This window comes from Phaethon aethereus, assembly GCF_964289735.1.
Source record: "Phaethon aethereus genome assembly, chromosome: 21".
In the NCBI taxonomy this organism is placed as follows: Eukaryota; Metazoa; Chordata; class Aves; order Phaethontiformes; family Phaethontidae; genus Phaethon; species Phaethon aethereus.
In genome coordinates this window covers 8813646-8826774 of record NC_138597.1, presented here as the reverse complement: position 1 = coordinate 8826774, position 13129 = coordinate 8813646, and the positions used below count along the sequence as shown (strand labels likewise).

The 13129-nt window shown below is 49.3% G+C and overlaps 2 protein-coding genes across 2 annotated transcripts; one reads left to right on the top strand and one right to left on the bottom strand.

The window, feature by feature from the left end:
• Nucleotides 1–1104: 1104 nt before the first annotated feature.
• On the bottom strand, nucleotides 1105–3449 carry CCDC27 (coiled-coil domain containing 27; the record flags this gene model as incomplete). Its single annotated transcript, XM_082009249.1, has 6 exons — nucleotides 1105–1242; nucleotides 1367–1471; nucleotides 2128–2340; nucleotides 2633–2710; nucleotides 2855–3231; nucleotides 3332–3449. The coding sequence occupies 6 exons, from the start codon at nucleotides 3447–3449 to the stop codon at nucleotides 1105–1107; spliced, it is 1029 nt and encodes a 342-aa protein (XP_081865375.1).
• A 128-nt stretch (nucleotides 3450–3577) lies between these two features.
• Nucleotides 3578–10950, top strand: LOC309412363 (myo-inositol 2-dehydrogenase-like; the record flags this gene model as incomplete). Its single annotated transcript, XM_082009248.1, has 9 exons — nucleotides 3578–3822; nucleotides 3952–4488; nucleotides 5484–5554; nucleotides 5837–5945; nucleotides 7775–7905; nucleotides 8166–8273; nucleotides 9265–9383; nucleotides 10126–10282; nucleotides 10802–10950. 9 exons carry the CDS (start codon nucleotides 3578–3580, stop codon nucleotides 10948–10950), a joined length of 1626 nt encoding a protein of 541 aa, XP_081865374.1.
• Nucleotides 10951–13129: the final 2179 nt, after the last annotated feature.

The window sequence follows — 13129 nt, the reverse complement described above, 5'->3', positions numbered from 1 at the left end:
ATTTTGGCAGCTAAACTGAGAAATCCAGCAGGTGACAGCACTGAAATGAAGTCACGTGCTATGTACCAATAGTGAATAGAGAATGCAAAACTACTTTGCTAACATCTCATTCTGCATAACTTTATTTTTATACCTTGAGTAATCATGAAAATGTACTTGCTGTCAGAAGTTGAGGAATGAGTTTTAAAGTGATGGTTTCTGTGTTCAGACATGAACACAGCTTTCATTTTTAAGTCAAGTCAGTTGAAGTGACTTTAGGGGTTTGTGTGTCCCAGTGCATTTTAGAGCCATCGCCCATCCTTGTGGAAATACCAGTTGTAATGACCTTGTTGTGTACTTGTTGGGTTACTGTTGATTGAGCACTGGGTTTTTTCTTGCTCCTGAAGTTCAGTTCCGCTCAGAGGGCTAATGCTGCCTTACATCGACACTGCTAAAGCTCCCCATCTCCCCAGGATACAAGTGCTCTTGCCCAGAGTAACCCTCCTGGAGCCTTCTGTCACACTCCCCCTTGAAGAGTGTTGGGGACACCTTCCAAAATACAGGTGGTTTGTGTTCACGGTCTGTGGGTGACTTTTACATCCTCATCCTTTATCTGTATGAGGGTGACTTTTACATTCTGCCTACTACCTGTATGAATGCAAACCTCTCCATAAGCTAGGGTGACCTACAGGTTGACCTTTTTTCTGTTAAGAAATGATACAGTGCTCTAACTGAACTTCTAGATACTGCGTCAAATATGTCCATGTATTGGGACTTGCATATTGAGTGGAAAAATAAAACAGTTCTTGCAGTCACTGTTGCTTGTTTTGGCGTTGGTGAATTTTTCAGTCATGTAACCACACAAACTTGCCAAAGCAGCTATCGTATACTGCAAAAATGGTAACAACGCTTTCTAGCTACTGTAGCCAAGCAGTCCTTAGTAGTGCTTCAAGCCACCCTTGTGAAGTCGAATGTTTCTACAGATTATTCCTGCAGAACTTGATTTCAGTGAAATGAGTTTAATTTGTTAGTAAGTCACCATCTCGAAACCAAGGAACAGGAGCCTGAAGTTGGTGATATATTCTGACTCAGCTGGTAGGGCTGCTTTTCAGGCGTTAAAAGACGCTAACTTGCAGGACTCTTTCTCCTTCCCTTAGCACTGGAAGGCGATGAAGTAGATGTGTCAGTGCTGTAGAGCAATGGGACCTTCACGCCTTTCTGTTTCAGCAGCTGATGGAACTCCATCCGATCGTTAATGATTTTCTGAAAATTGGAAGTGTGTAAAGAGGTGGGAAAGCATTAGGTGGGGAGCAGTACTGCAAAGTGTTCTCTTACCTTATCAGTTCTTTGCGGGCTGCTGGAAGCGGAGTTCGAAAGAGCCACGTACCTGCATTGCCTCCAGCACCTCCTCATCCGTGATCTCTGCCTGGGGAGGCTTGCTGCCTGCTGTACTGAACGTAGCCTGAATTATTTTGCTTCGGTATCTTTCAAACTTTTGATAAAAGAGGAAAATAGGTGTCTTTAGTCTTAATATAAAATTATTTTGGCATTTGCATGGATTTACAGAGACTACGCTGTCGGACTTGGACAAAGTACTAGTGGACCATGAAACGGAAAGTCGGTTTCTGTGAAATTACGGGCAGTTTGACTGGGCTTCACTGCAAGTACAGTGATAACGATGCGTTCCTGGGTGGACTGAGTCCCTTACGCAGGTATTGGGCTCTCTGCTTGCTATGGCTGCCTTGAGTCAGGTCCCAGGCAAATGAAAAGGGCTTTGAAAAGAAGCCATTGAAATAATGAAAATGATGTCTGTTACTTTGCATCGGGAGGGCTGTTAGAAATCTGGTGACATAACTGTTGGAAACTCTAGTTTCTCAAGGGCTTCTGGTATTTGAGGCCTGTTCACTTTGTAAGAACTGCATGCTAAAAAGCTGGGAAGCAAAGGGCCCGAGTTCCCTGCTCTCTGGCCCTGTGGCTGCAAAGGGAAGCCGGGCCCCGAGAGCAAAGGAATGCAGCACCCCGGTGAATCACCCGCTGTGCTTCTGCCCGAGAAATGTCTCTCAGCTTTCAGATTCTCTGCTTGAAATGGTTGGAGCATCTCCCAGGAGGGAGGAGGTAAGATTCTGAAGTGAAGGAGGCTACACTTACCCTGCTGGTGATGCATTCGAGTGCCACTCTGGTTTGCAGCTCCCTGTGCTGCAGTGTCTCAACTTTGCTCTGGATCGCCTCTTGGGCCCGTTGCTGCTTGTGGATGTGGTTTTGGCTGCTCAGAACCTCTGCCTGTAGCTGGCTGACTGTCCCCTGTAACTCACTGATCAGGTTGTTCTGCTCAGCCAGTTTGGATTCTTGTTCTGCAACAACCTGAGGAGATACATAAATCAAGCTGTTATGGTGAGGAAGAAAGTGAGCAGGCTTGGCCGCATCTTCCCGGTATCTGGTCCAAATGCTTCTTGTGTTTTCTGAGCAGATTCTACAGACTTAACGACCTTGCCAGGACTGGTAACCATTATTACTTGGTGTTTTCTGTAAAACTACTGGATTAACTACTGGATTGAGTGGGTTTTTTCATGTGGCAAAGTCCCCTGAGCCTGAAAGAAGCACAACTAAGCAGCTAATATGAGAGTTTTCTATAGCAGCTTGGCACCGAATTTACCTGTTGAAGTCTGCAGTTCTCCTCCTCTATTGTCGCCATCATTTCTTCGTGCTTCCCTTCTTCTCTCAGGCTGGAAAACTTCAGAGAAAGTATTTTACACTTCAGTTTTGCAGTTCACAGGTGCCCCTCCTGTCTATGAGAAAGGGAGCTGTTGCCTAAAGCCCCAGTTCCCCACCACCAGCTCTCCTAAAAACAATGACAGCCGTGCTCTCGGGGCCGTACCTTGGTAGACATGGCTTGTAGCTGACTTTCTTGCTCTCTGAGCTTCTTCTGGAGCATTTCCTTTTCAGCTTTGGCTGATCGAAGCTGGGATTCTTGGATCTCCAGTTGTCTTTGCAAGGAAGAGATGGCACCTGGAAGGTTGGAGTACTGCTGTTCAGCAAACCGAATCGCTGCCACAAGCTTTCGTGGCTCCTTTTCGCAGGTAAGCGCAAGCAGAGCTGCTGCTGGGACCGTCCGAGTACGGACCGTGGGTGAAGCTGGGGCTGGGGTCTGCTCACGCGCCGCGCTTCTGAGGGCCGAGGGGAAGCGCTTTCCGGCATTTCGGCCTCGCTCGGGGAGCGGCACTGGAAAGCGGGAGGTTTTGCGCTCACGAGAACCTGCCCGAGAGCGTTTTCGAGGTAAAAGGAGCAGAAGGGCGAGCGGGGGACGGCGGCAGCTCGGGTAACGGCGGGTTTTCTGGACGCTTCCCCCCGGTACCTGTGGCCATGTTGTAGTCGTCCTTGGCTTGTCGCAGGTCCTCTGGGTCGGCTTTCTGGAGCCGGTCGTCGCCGAGCTTTGCGGCGGGGGCCGCGGTACGCGAGCTCGCTCCGTCCATCGCCGCGGAGCGGTTTGGGGTCGGGCGCCGTCCGGGGTCGGCTGCCGGGCAACGGCGACGCCGTCCTGGGTCGGCTGCCGGGCAACGGCGGCGGCGCCTTCCGCTTCCGGGCCGGCCGGGCCGCCGCCATGGGGCGGAAGAAGAAGACGCTGCACGACTACGCGGCCGAGTTCTCGGAGCTGGCGGTGCAGCGGCACCTGCTGCAGCGCGGCGCCGCCGGGGAGGCGGCGGTGGTGGAGACGCTGTACTGCACGTCCTGCCAGCTGCCCATGCGGGTCCGCCGCGACCGCATCCTCGAGCACCTCTCCTCCGGCCGCCACTACCGCAACCGCCGCCTCCTCCGCCAGCACGGCCTGCGCGCCCCGCTGCTCCTGTGAGTGCCGGCGGGCCCGCCCCGCGCCCGGGCCGCGGCTCCCGCCGCTGCAGCGGGTCGAAGGCCGCTGCCCCTCGCTCGACGGGGTGGAGCGGGGCCTCGCCCCCATCCCTCCTCTCTCTCGCCCAGCTCTGCAGGTCCGGACGTGGGCACCGGCCTGCCCCTGCAGCTCGAGGCGCCCGCCCTGCTCTCCCAGCCGGCCTTCGTCCTCGCCGCCGGCGCCAGCTACGGCATGGTCCCCTCTCCGCCCTCCTACCACAAGCCGCTGGCTCCCCTCCAGCCCATCACCGCCAGCTCCCCCACGAGCACGGCCGCCCCGCGGGAAGACCCGACGCCCTCCACCTCCGCCAGCCGCCCCTCGGCGCTTGCCGCCTTCCGCACGAGGATCGCGCCTGCCCCCTCGAAGCCGGCCGGCCCGAGAGGGGCTGCCCTCGAGGGCCCGGTGCCCACCTTACGGCCAGGCAGCAGTGTTGGCCTCGCCCTCTTCGGCCTGGGGCTCGTTAATGAAGCTTTGTTGCAGAGCCTGATGGAGGAGAACGGCTGCTGCTTGCTTTACATTGTGGAGGATCAGCTGGAGGAGGTGGAGCGTGCCTTCGGCGCCGAGTTTCTGGCTGGCACTAGGGTGCTGCGGCAGCAGGACGCCGAGGTCGCACTCAACGATCAGCGGTACTGTCCGCTGCTAACTCCTGTGCGTGCTTCTTCCCCACCGCGAGGTTTGCTTGCTGTCCCTGTCTGGAAAATGCCGCTGTGCCATAGCGGACCCAGACCGTGCTCGCCCAGCCCCACATGTGGGAACGGAGTGAGTCCAAGGGCCCGGTACGGGCTAAGCCCTACATAGTACATCATCCGCCCATGGATGCTTCAGAAGTTGCTGAGAAGCTTAGCTTGACTCATGTGCCCGGGATCAGTGGAAACTTGGAGGAGTTTAGTTGCAAGCAGTTCTGCTAAGAAATATAAAACCTCCTTATTTTCCTCCATTCCCACACAGAAATAAATGAAACGCTTTCCTGCTCCCTACCAGTTCTTCTGCTTTGGAGCAGCTGGCTGACTTTGGGGTCTCTGTTGAAACTGAGATAAGGGAGGATCACTGTAAATAGGAAAGATTTGGCGTTTTGCTTCACAGTCAAACCAAACAAGTAACATCTAGCCATGTGGTTACAGTCAGTTCTCAAATTGGTACGTTAAATATCATTGCAAAAGTGAAAAGCAGAGCTTTTAAGAAAGATGGGATTTGATACTAGAAACTAAAGAATGGTAATAAGCTGTGTCAATCGGTTGTTCAGCGGCTCGACCACAGAAAGAATTTTGATTTCACTGTATGTGCTCGCTAGCAGGTTTTAACTCGCATTCAAAGGACACCTTTTAAAGACTTGCTCCTTTAAGATTCAGGAAAAGCAATGCAAAGCTGTTGTGCTACTTGTAATTTTAACCTATATGTGTCATCCTGTACTTCATCCTTGCAAGCAGGTACCAAGTTCCTTTTATAACAAAACTTGCTCTTCCAGAGCAATGGGGGTCTATGTCTTTTTTGGTTTTTTAACTCTTCCTCAAAGTTTAAGGCGGCTATCATAAAAGTAACTGTAACTGAAAGGGGCTTTTGAACGTTGTTCATTCTAGTAAAAACCTCGTCTTCACTGAAGATCTTTCTTTTGACTCTGCAGAGTCTCTGGAGCCGTTATTTGTTCACCGCCTGAAGAAGCCTCTGAGGTTGTAATAGACGCTTTACGAGCGGGTAAGAGGAACAGCTGGAAATTCAGCTTTTGTCTGTAGCAGTAGCACATGTTGAGGCAGACCTTGGGTGCTTGCTGAAGGCTTGAAATGCAAATGCTTTCTCATTTCAGCAGTGTCCCTTGAGCTGTGTGGACTATCTAATTGCCTAATTAGAGAGAAATTGGTCCACTGGTGACCAGTGGATTCTAGAATGTAATTATGTGTATATGTTATTGTAGGAGAAAAAGGTTTTGTGCAGGCTGTGTCTTGCCTTCAACCCTGTGTCCTGTACCATTTTGCACAGGAAAAGGTGTATTTTGTGAGAGGCTGCCCAGTTTTGACCGGCAGACGGCAGAAGCTTGTTTCGATGAAGCTGACAGATGTGGGAGACCATTGGTGTGTGGATTCTACAAGTAAGACCAGTGTTTTCCTTCTGGTTTATACTTGACAAGAAGCGCGTGTGTGAAAGTAGCGTTCATTCCTCAGGCTTTGTCCTCAAATAAACTTAGTTTCGCTGCTGCTTGTTAACATTGTTTATCTGTGAGTTAATTGGATCGAATTAATTCTTCATGCTTAATGGAGATAAAATCTAGCTGTCATGAGATTAAAATAAGTGTTTGCTGGAATGGATGCTAGTGGACTAGTGCACATCTCTGCAGTCCCTTGGAGGTTTTGCAAATGCTACAGCCAGCTGGAGCGTCAGAGAAGGAAATACTCTGATGCTTCTGTGCCGTCTTCTGAAGCAGTTTCTTGGCGTGTGGTTTTAGGCCGGTTTTTGCGCATGGTGTTTCATGCATGTACAACCACCAGGTCAGGCAGATGTGTGACACTATGAAGCACGCAGCTACAGAAATCTGCTTTTCGCTGCTCTGTTAGAAAGCGTTCTGTTTGGAACCCTGTACAGCCTGGTAGTGCCCTATGGCAGCGAACTTGGCCCATGTATTAGACTTCCCTATGAAACCTCTGCCCACGTGTATTGTACTTTTTCTGGATCTGAGGAGGGTAGCTGTCCTTTTTTCCCTGTTCGACAGCTTTGTTGCAGTAAGCTGGAAAGAACATTGGAAGAAGGCAGCAAATGAGCTATGTTTTTTAAAAGACCAGAGAAAAAGGCTGCTCTTTGAATATATTTTCATATTGTTGAAAACTCCTTTTTTGTAACTTTTTTGTGTTTTCACTGATTTGCTAATTCTGTACTTGCTTTGACGATGCTTATCCTGTGAAACAAAAGTATGTGTGTCAGCAAAGACAACTACTCCTCAGCAAAAGAGCTCTGGAAGTTCCTTTTAGAGCACAGTCTTTAGGGAGCCATTGACGCCTTCTGCTACTTAACTTCCCACTCAAATTGAATTTCCAAACACTGGGGTCTGCCTAGAGCTGTGTTTTACCTCTGACTTCTTTCCAAGGCCTTGAGAAGGGGTGGTGCTTGAGGGTTATTAACCTTGAGGATTGCAAACTATGTGGCCATGAAAATCCGCCTGTTAGAATTAGTGGCCTTATCCGATGGGAACAGCTTTATTAATCTTTATAAAGTGATATTTCCGCTTGTGACCTTACATCTGGACATACAACAGAAGAAAAGTCGATTAATTTTAATTCGCTCCCGCTCTGTTAAACTGTCGGGAAGTCGGGGAGCTCTACTAAAAGCCAAGAACGCCACTTTAAGCTTGCGCTCGGCGTTGAGGTCTCGGCCCATTCACCGTAGGCTGAGTGGATGGTGGTTGTTAGTAAACACGCCTGATCCTTTTGTGCTTCTCTGCTGAGAACAGTTTCATTGCAAAAAAAACCTGTTTGGACCAACATGCGTGTATTTTATATACGCTAGTAGGTGATTACACAAAATATCTGCCCTAACGTTTGCCTCTGCTGCTTGAGCTCTGTATGTACGGGTCTGATCCCAGCTGTAAGGTGGAACCTCAGCCGAGGTTTTGGTCAATGCTCCACTGAATAGAAACCTGTAGGCAGGGCTCCGAGAAGAACTGTAGGTAGTTTACTGGACCTTTAAATGTTTTTCGTCCCCATGGTTTAATTTCTTCATTAAAGTTGTTAGCACAAGTCTTCTGAAGTGCAAATATCGGGCTCGTTTGCAAGAAGCAAATTTAATACTTAACAAGTGACTGAACTTTGAAAGCTGGGTCCAACCCTGCCTGTCTGGTGAGGTTCGTGTCACACGCACGCCACTGCCTGCCGTCCCTCAGTGTCCTCCTCCTTTTCCAAATGTTCTATCCCTTATTTCTCTTTGAAGACGCTTTGACCCAGCGCTGCAGTTCTTGTACAAGAAAGTCCGCGACAGCCAGGCGCTGGGGAGGATCCACCGCATATCGGCGAGTAGCAGCATATATCCGGCAGCTTCGCTGAGCTTCCTAAAAACGGCAGGTACTGAGCAGCTCGCTTTTGAACAGCCCCTTCTCAAAGGACTGGAAATGTGTTTGTGTAGCCGTAAACACACGCAGGCTTTCTTTTGAGGAGCATTTTCTTCACCAATCTTTATTTTTGTTGCATTTTTCTGTTTGCATTCAGTATTAGTTTCTTCCATGCAGGGGGCTTTCAATATTGGTCTCGGTGCAGGTCAGAAATGTACGTTGACTCTGGGTTTTAAATGTGGAGACCTTAATGCCCGGTTTTGCTTCTTCCAGGTGGAATTTTTTATAATGCTGCCGTGCATGATATAGATATTATCAGTTTGTTGTTGGGAGAGAGTGCGCCGGATACAATATTTTCCCTCGGGCATGCGTTCTGTGCAGGTAAGAATAAATATTTTGATAGTTTCTTGTGTACCTCTGGACTTCAGTTGGGAAGAAAGAGTGTACGAGAGCACGGTAGCTGTGACACAATTGTTCCATCACAGAATTGTTGAAAAAATAGTCTGGTGAAACAGAAGGCAAGTTTCTCAAGAAGTCGTTGTAGTCAGGGCATTTAGCAATGATTTCTAAATGGTGTCGATCGCCTGCTGATGCGAAGCGGTTGCTGTAGAGGCATCGCTGAACTCTGCTCTTTTTGGCAATCGAGGGATATCAAGTTTGCTGTTTGAAATCCAGAGTGCAGAAAATAATGGGCAAAGCTTTGTGCTTCCAAGAACCTCAGTGCAGTCTTTCCAGGCCTCTGCATGAGTCTGAGTTCTCTGGCACTTTCCTGTTGATGTCAGCACAGTTAAAGATGTGAATTTACCCTGGATTGTGTCAAGCTCACGGGCACGCTCTGGGTTACCGGACTCATTTAAACTAACAGTAAAACTGGAAGCTGCCAGTTGTTAAACAGAAACGCAAAGTTTTAATTAATGTAATCACAGCTGCTGCCAAACTTGACCGGCTGTTGTTAGAAGGCGTAGCACGCAACGTTATAACCTATGGTGAAGTGTTGAAATGCAGCAAACAACATGCCCCAGGGGGGATTTAGTACAGTTGGCCTCGTTCTAGCCAAGTGCTGTAAGTTGCCTGGTCTTGGTTTGGAAGAAGCAGCGGAAGCCCTCGTTAGGGAAAGCCATGGGCTGGGATGGCGGCGTTCAGGCCGGGGGGCCGCGTAGTTCCGCAGAGCTTGTTGTTCTCCATCGGAAGCGCCGGTAAAGGTAAAGCAGCCAGTGTCCGTTGCAGGAGGCGCTTTGCTGTCGCCGTTGCTTCCTGTTTGAAGGTATCGTAGAGCCGGTGTCGCCTCTTAAAGGAAGAAGAGCACTTTGTAGTTGTAGTACTTGCTGGTTTGCTGTTCCTGGTGTGAGCGAGTGCCTTTTTTGTCACTCAGATATGGCCTGCTTGAAGGATGCAGACACTGTAGCGGTCAGCATGAAATTTCCTAGCGGAGCAATTGTTACTTTGGACATCAGTCAGCACTGCACTAAAAGCTGTGATCAGAGACTAGAGGTGCGTTCTTACTTTTAAGTCAAGTCTGTTGCGACACCGCAGGCTAGCACAAGTTTTACCCTCTGTGTGTTCACGTGGGGCAATCTGTGTCGTGCCCCGCGCATGTGCCTGCGAGCGCGTTTCACAAAACACCTCTCTACCTTGGCAGCGGATTGCTTGTGCGTGTTAATCTTGATCCGCTTCCTCTTTTGCTACCCAAATTTTGCCTCTGTTGACATGCATTCTGTTGGGGTTATAAGCTGCGCACAATCATACTAGAGCAGGAATCGGTGTCAGCTCTCCTGAGGCTGAAATGTTGTTGTGCAGTTTGCTTGTTGCCTTTCCGGGGTGTTTCTAGGTGTGTAGCAAGCCAAGAGTTAAGGATATTAAAGGGGAAGAAAAGCGTAAACGCAGAGGCAAATTGTCTGTAAATTCCTGAAGTCATGAATTCTAACAGATGCCTGGGCTGGAAATTGGGGAGCAATACCTGTTAAATACTTAAAAAAAAGAGCTTTGCTCAGGCAGAAGGGAAAAAAACGGAGGTATCGTGTAAGCGGAAGCCAGGTACTGCAACACGTACCTGGTATTTTCTGTCATGTCTGATCCGTGCAAGGGGATATGTCAGTTGTAACTCCTAACAATAGAAGCTGCTTTTTTCTTGGTCCTCCAAACCAGGGCTTCTGTAGGCTAGCCAGGTGTTTAGGATCGAAAGCCCGAGAGCTTAAACACTTCGTTCCTTTTCCTGTTTGCTGCCTCCCTGCAGGTTCGCGGTTCTCAAGGCACGTTACGGGTGGATAATCAGAATCCTCTGGGGATTACGGAGCATGGGACTTCGGTATCCATGTATTCACAGACCCAAGCTGATCGCTACAGAGATGCACACAGGGAGCTCTTTCGACACTTCCTGAGAACCCTGAAAGGTAGGAGGAGGCTTACGTTGATGGCTAATGTTGCTTTGGCTTTGCTTTCAGCAAAAACTTCCCTTGGAAAAGCTGTTCCAATAGCAATTGTGATTTGGTGTTTGTGTCCGAAACCCCAAAAAGAAATGAGTAGGTGTGAAAACTAGGAACGAGATTCATCATGGTTAAGTTTAAGCCAGTGTTGTGCAGGTGATGAGCGAGCTCCCTGTAAGTAAACACGGGGTTTGAGCGGGCTGGGCTGCTACCCTGACAAGCACTAGGGTTCTCAGCAGACGTGTGTTGAGCGCACGCAGCTCAGTAAAAACACACATGGAGTGTTCCGTTCTGCTGGCTGCATTGGCAAAAATACAGGCTTTTAGTCACAAGACAGGAGGGAGAGGGGGCTGAAACTTTCTTTTTAAAATTTAAGGCCCCAGCTCCGGGAGCTGAAGAGGGATGCTGTGGTGGGCGGCGATGTGCCGCAAAGCAGAGCCGGCGATCGTACGGGTTTCACCCGGTGCTTCGTTCCTGTCCCCGCAGGCAAGGAACCCCCCGTGATAACCAAAGAGCAGTTCCTCTGGACGATTCAGGTCGCTGCAGCTGCTGAACAGTCCTGGAGAAACGGGTCTGCTGTTGACCTGCGCAGCGAAGGAAGAGATTCGTCTGTAATCAAGACTGAGATCGTGTGATACACGCTGCTGTTCTCCGAGGTGAACGGTGGCGGCTGAGCTGTGCTGCGGTGAGGACTTTCTGCCTAGTGTTGTCTCCACTGTAACCTTAAAATAAGACTTGTGGGTTTGACGCTTCCTCCGGGAGTGCCCAGAAGACGGAGGCACGTTTGAACCAGAAGTGTTGGGTGCTGAGGCTGCGGACGTTTCTAGCACGGCAGCCAGAGCCCTCGAGAAATTCTGGGCAGTTTCGTCCAGGCGGCTTCTCCTCCTGGAGAGCTCTACTGGCCCTGGAGCTCCGTTTTCCTGGGAGACGACCGATGCTCCTCGGGCTGTCATAAGGTGGGATAGGCCACCGCCAGCTGTGATGGGAGCAGAGCAAGTGGGTGGCTTTCCTGGCCACCTCACAAGGGAGGTGACGTAGTGCTCCCAAAAAAATACGGGAGCATCCGTCTGGTCCGTGCTCGTTTCCCTTCAGGATATACAGGAACATGAGTTCTGTGCTGGACTCGCCTCTGGGCCTCCTATTTATTGTTTCGATTGTTGTTTTTACCGGGTTTTCTAAATCTTTTGAAAAGAAGTTAGGATCTAATTTTCTTGGGGGGTGGGGAAAAGAAATGAAAAAGCGGGGAGGGAGACCTCGGACCACCTGACGTCAGAGAGATGAGGGACTTCATAGTAAGGCCCTAAATATTAAGGCTGGTCCGTAGAGGCGCAACGCACTTGGGCGTTTCAGGAATAAACGCTGCATTATTCAAGGGTTTTTTTCAGAGCGCAGTCTGTGATTTTGTCCAGGCGTCCTGTGCAACTTCTGGTAGCGCGGCAGGCGGCTGCCGGCCGGGTTACTCGGCACCCGGGCTGAGCGTTGTCTGGATCACTCGCGGGGTAGCTGTCTGAGGCTGTTGTTTTCCATGCTTAAATGCAAATGCCGTATGGTAACATTTTAGTAGCAAAATGGAACTAATAATCACGTTCTTTTGAGTGTAGGAAGGGCAGCTGATTGCGTAGTTTAAAGGTGGGTTTTTTAACAGTCCCGCAGATTTGGAACATATGCCACAGAAAAAGATAGATAGTGCCTTCAGCAACAGGCAAGTCTGCTTTTAAACCAGGTTCTTTGTACCTTTTTATTCTTGTGTTGAGCTTATTGCAGATGTATGGATTTCACTATTCTTGTCTATTCCTCACACACCAGTTTTCAAGATCTTTTGAAAGCTTTTTCTGTTGTATTAAAATAACGTTCTTGCCTTGAGTGTTAGTTTATAAACGACACTTCTCGCAAGATCCTTTAGTTCAATCAATTTCCAACTCCTACATATGCAATATATATTCCTAAAACTAGAAATAGCGGTGACATTTCTAACTAAAGACAACTCTCTCATGGAAATTGTTTTTAACGGTGTAATTCTTCAAACTTAGAAAAGCTATGTCTTAGCGATAAAGATTGCTATCACTTTCATTCTCTATTTTCTGGTCATTTATTGGGGGGGGGGGGGGGAGTTTTGCCTGTAAAGAAGTAGACATTTGCCTCTCTGAACACAGCCACTATAGCAATCTGGGGTTTTTTTCGTGCTGGTGGGGTTTCAGGGCTGGCTCAGCGTGGATGAGACTCCCGCGGGATGCACGCTTCCTTCAGGGAAGCATTGGGAGGGGGAAGCAGCACCGAGAGCTTTCGGGTGGGGTAAGGCCCGCTTGCATGTGGGGAGCAAACTGCTGCCCCCAAAGCTCCTGGTTGTGGAGGGAAGCTCTCTGCTCCCTCGGGCCAGTGTCCTGACATCTGTAAGGAGCAAGGGGCCTCTTAACGGCACTCGCGCCTTGGCGGCTGCTCGCGCGCGGAGCCACGGCTCCTTGGAAAAGCTCCGTGGTTGCTGCGTGAAGCAAAGCAGCTTCGGGCCCTTTGAGGTCTCACACTTAAGGCTCACCCTGGTGTAGGAGGACGCTTTCCGTACGATATAAGTAAGGCTTTAGTTGCCAGATGTTGCAATTCCCACATGTGCTTTTATTGTGTTACCAAAAAAAAAAAAAAAAAAGAGAAACCACAGCTATAAAAATAACACATTTTCCAAAGATAACATTACGAAAAATGCCATTCATACCATGGTCGGAGTGTATCGGTTAATACTGCTGGGAGAAGCCCGGGTTAATGTTGAAAACATGAACGATTGTTTCAAAACCTTTAAAGCATTGAAGTGCTTTAATTAGC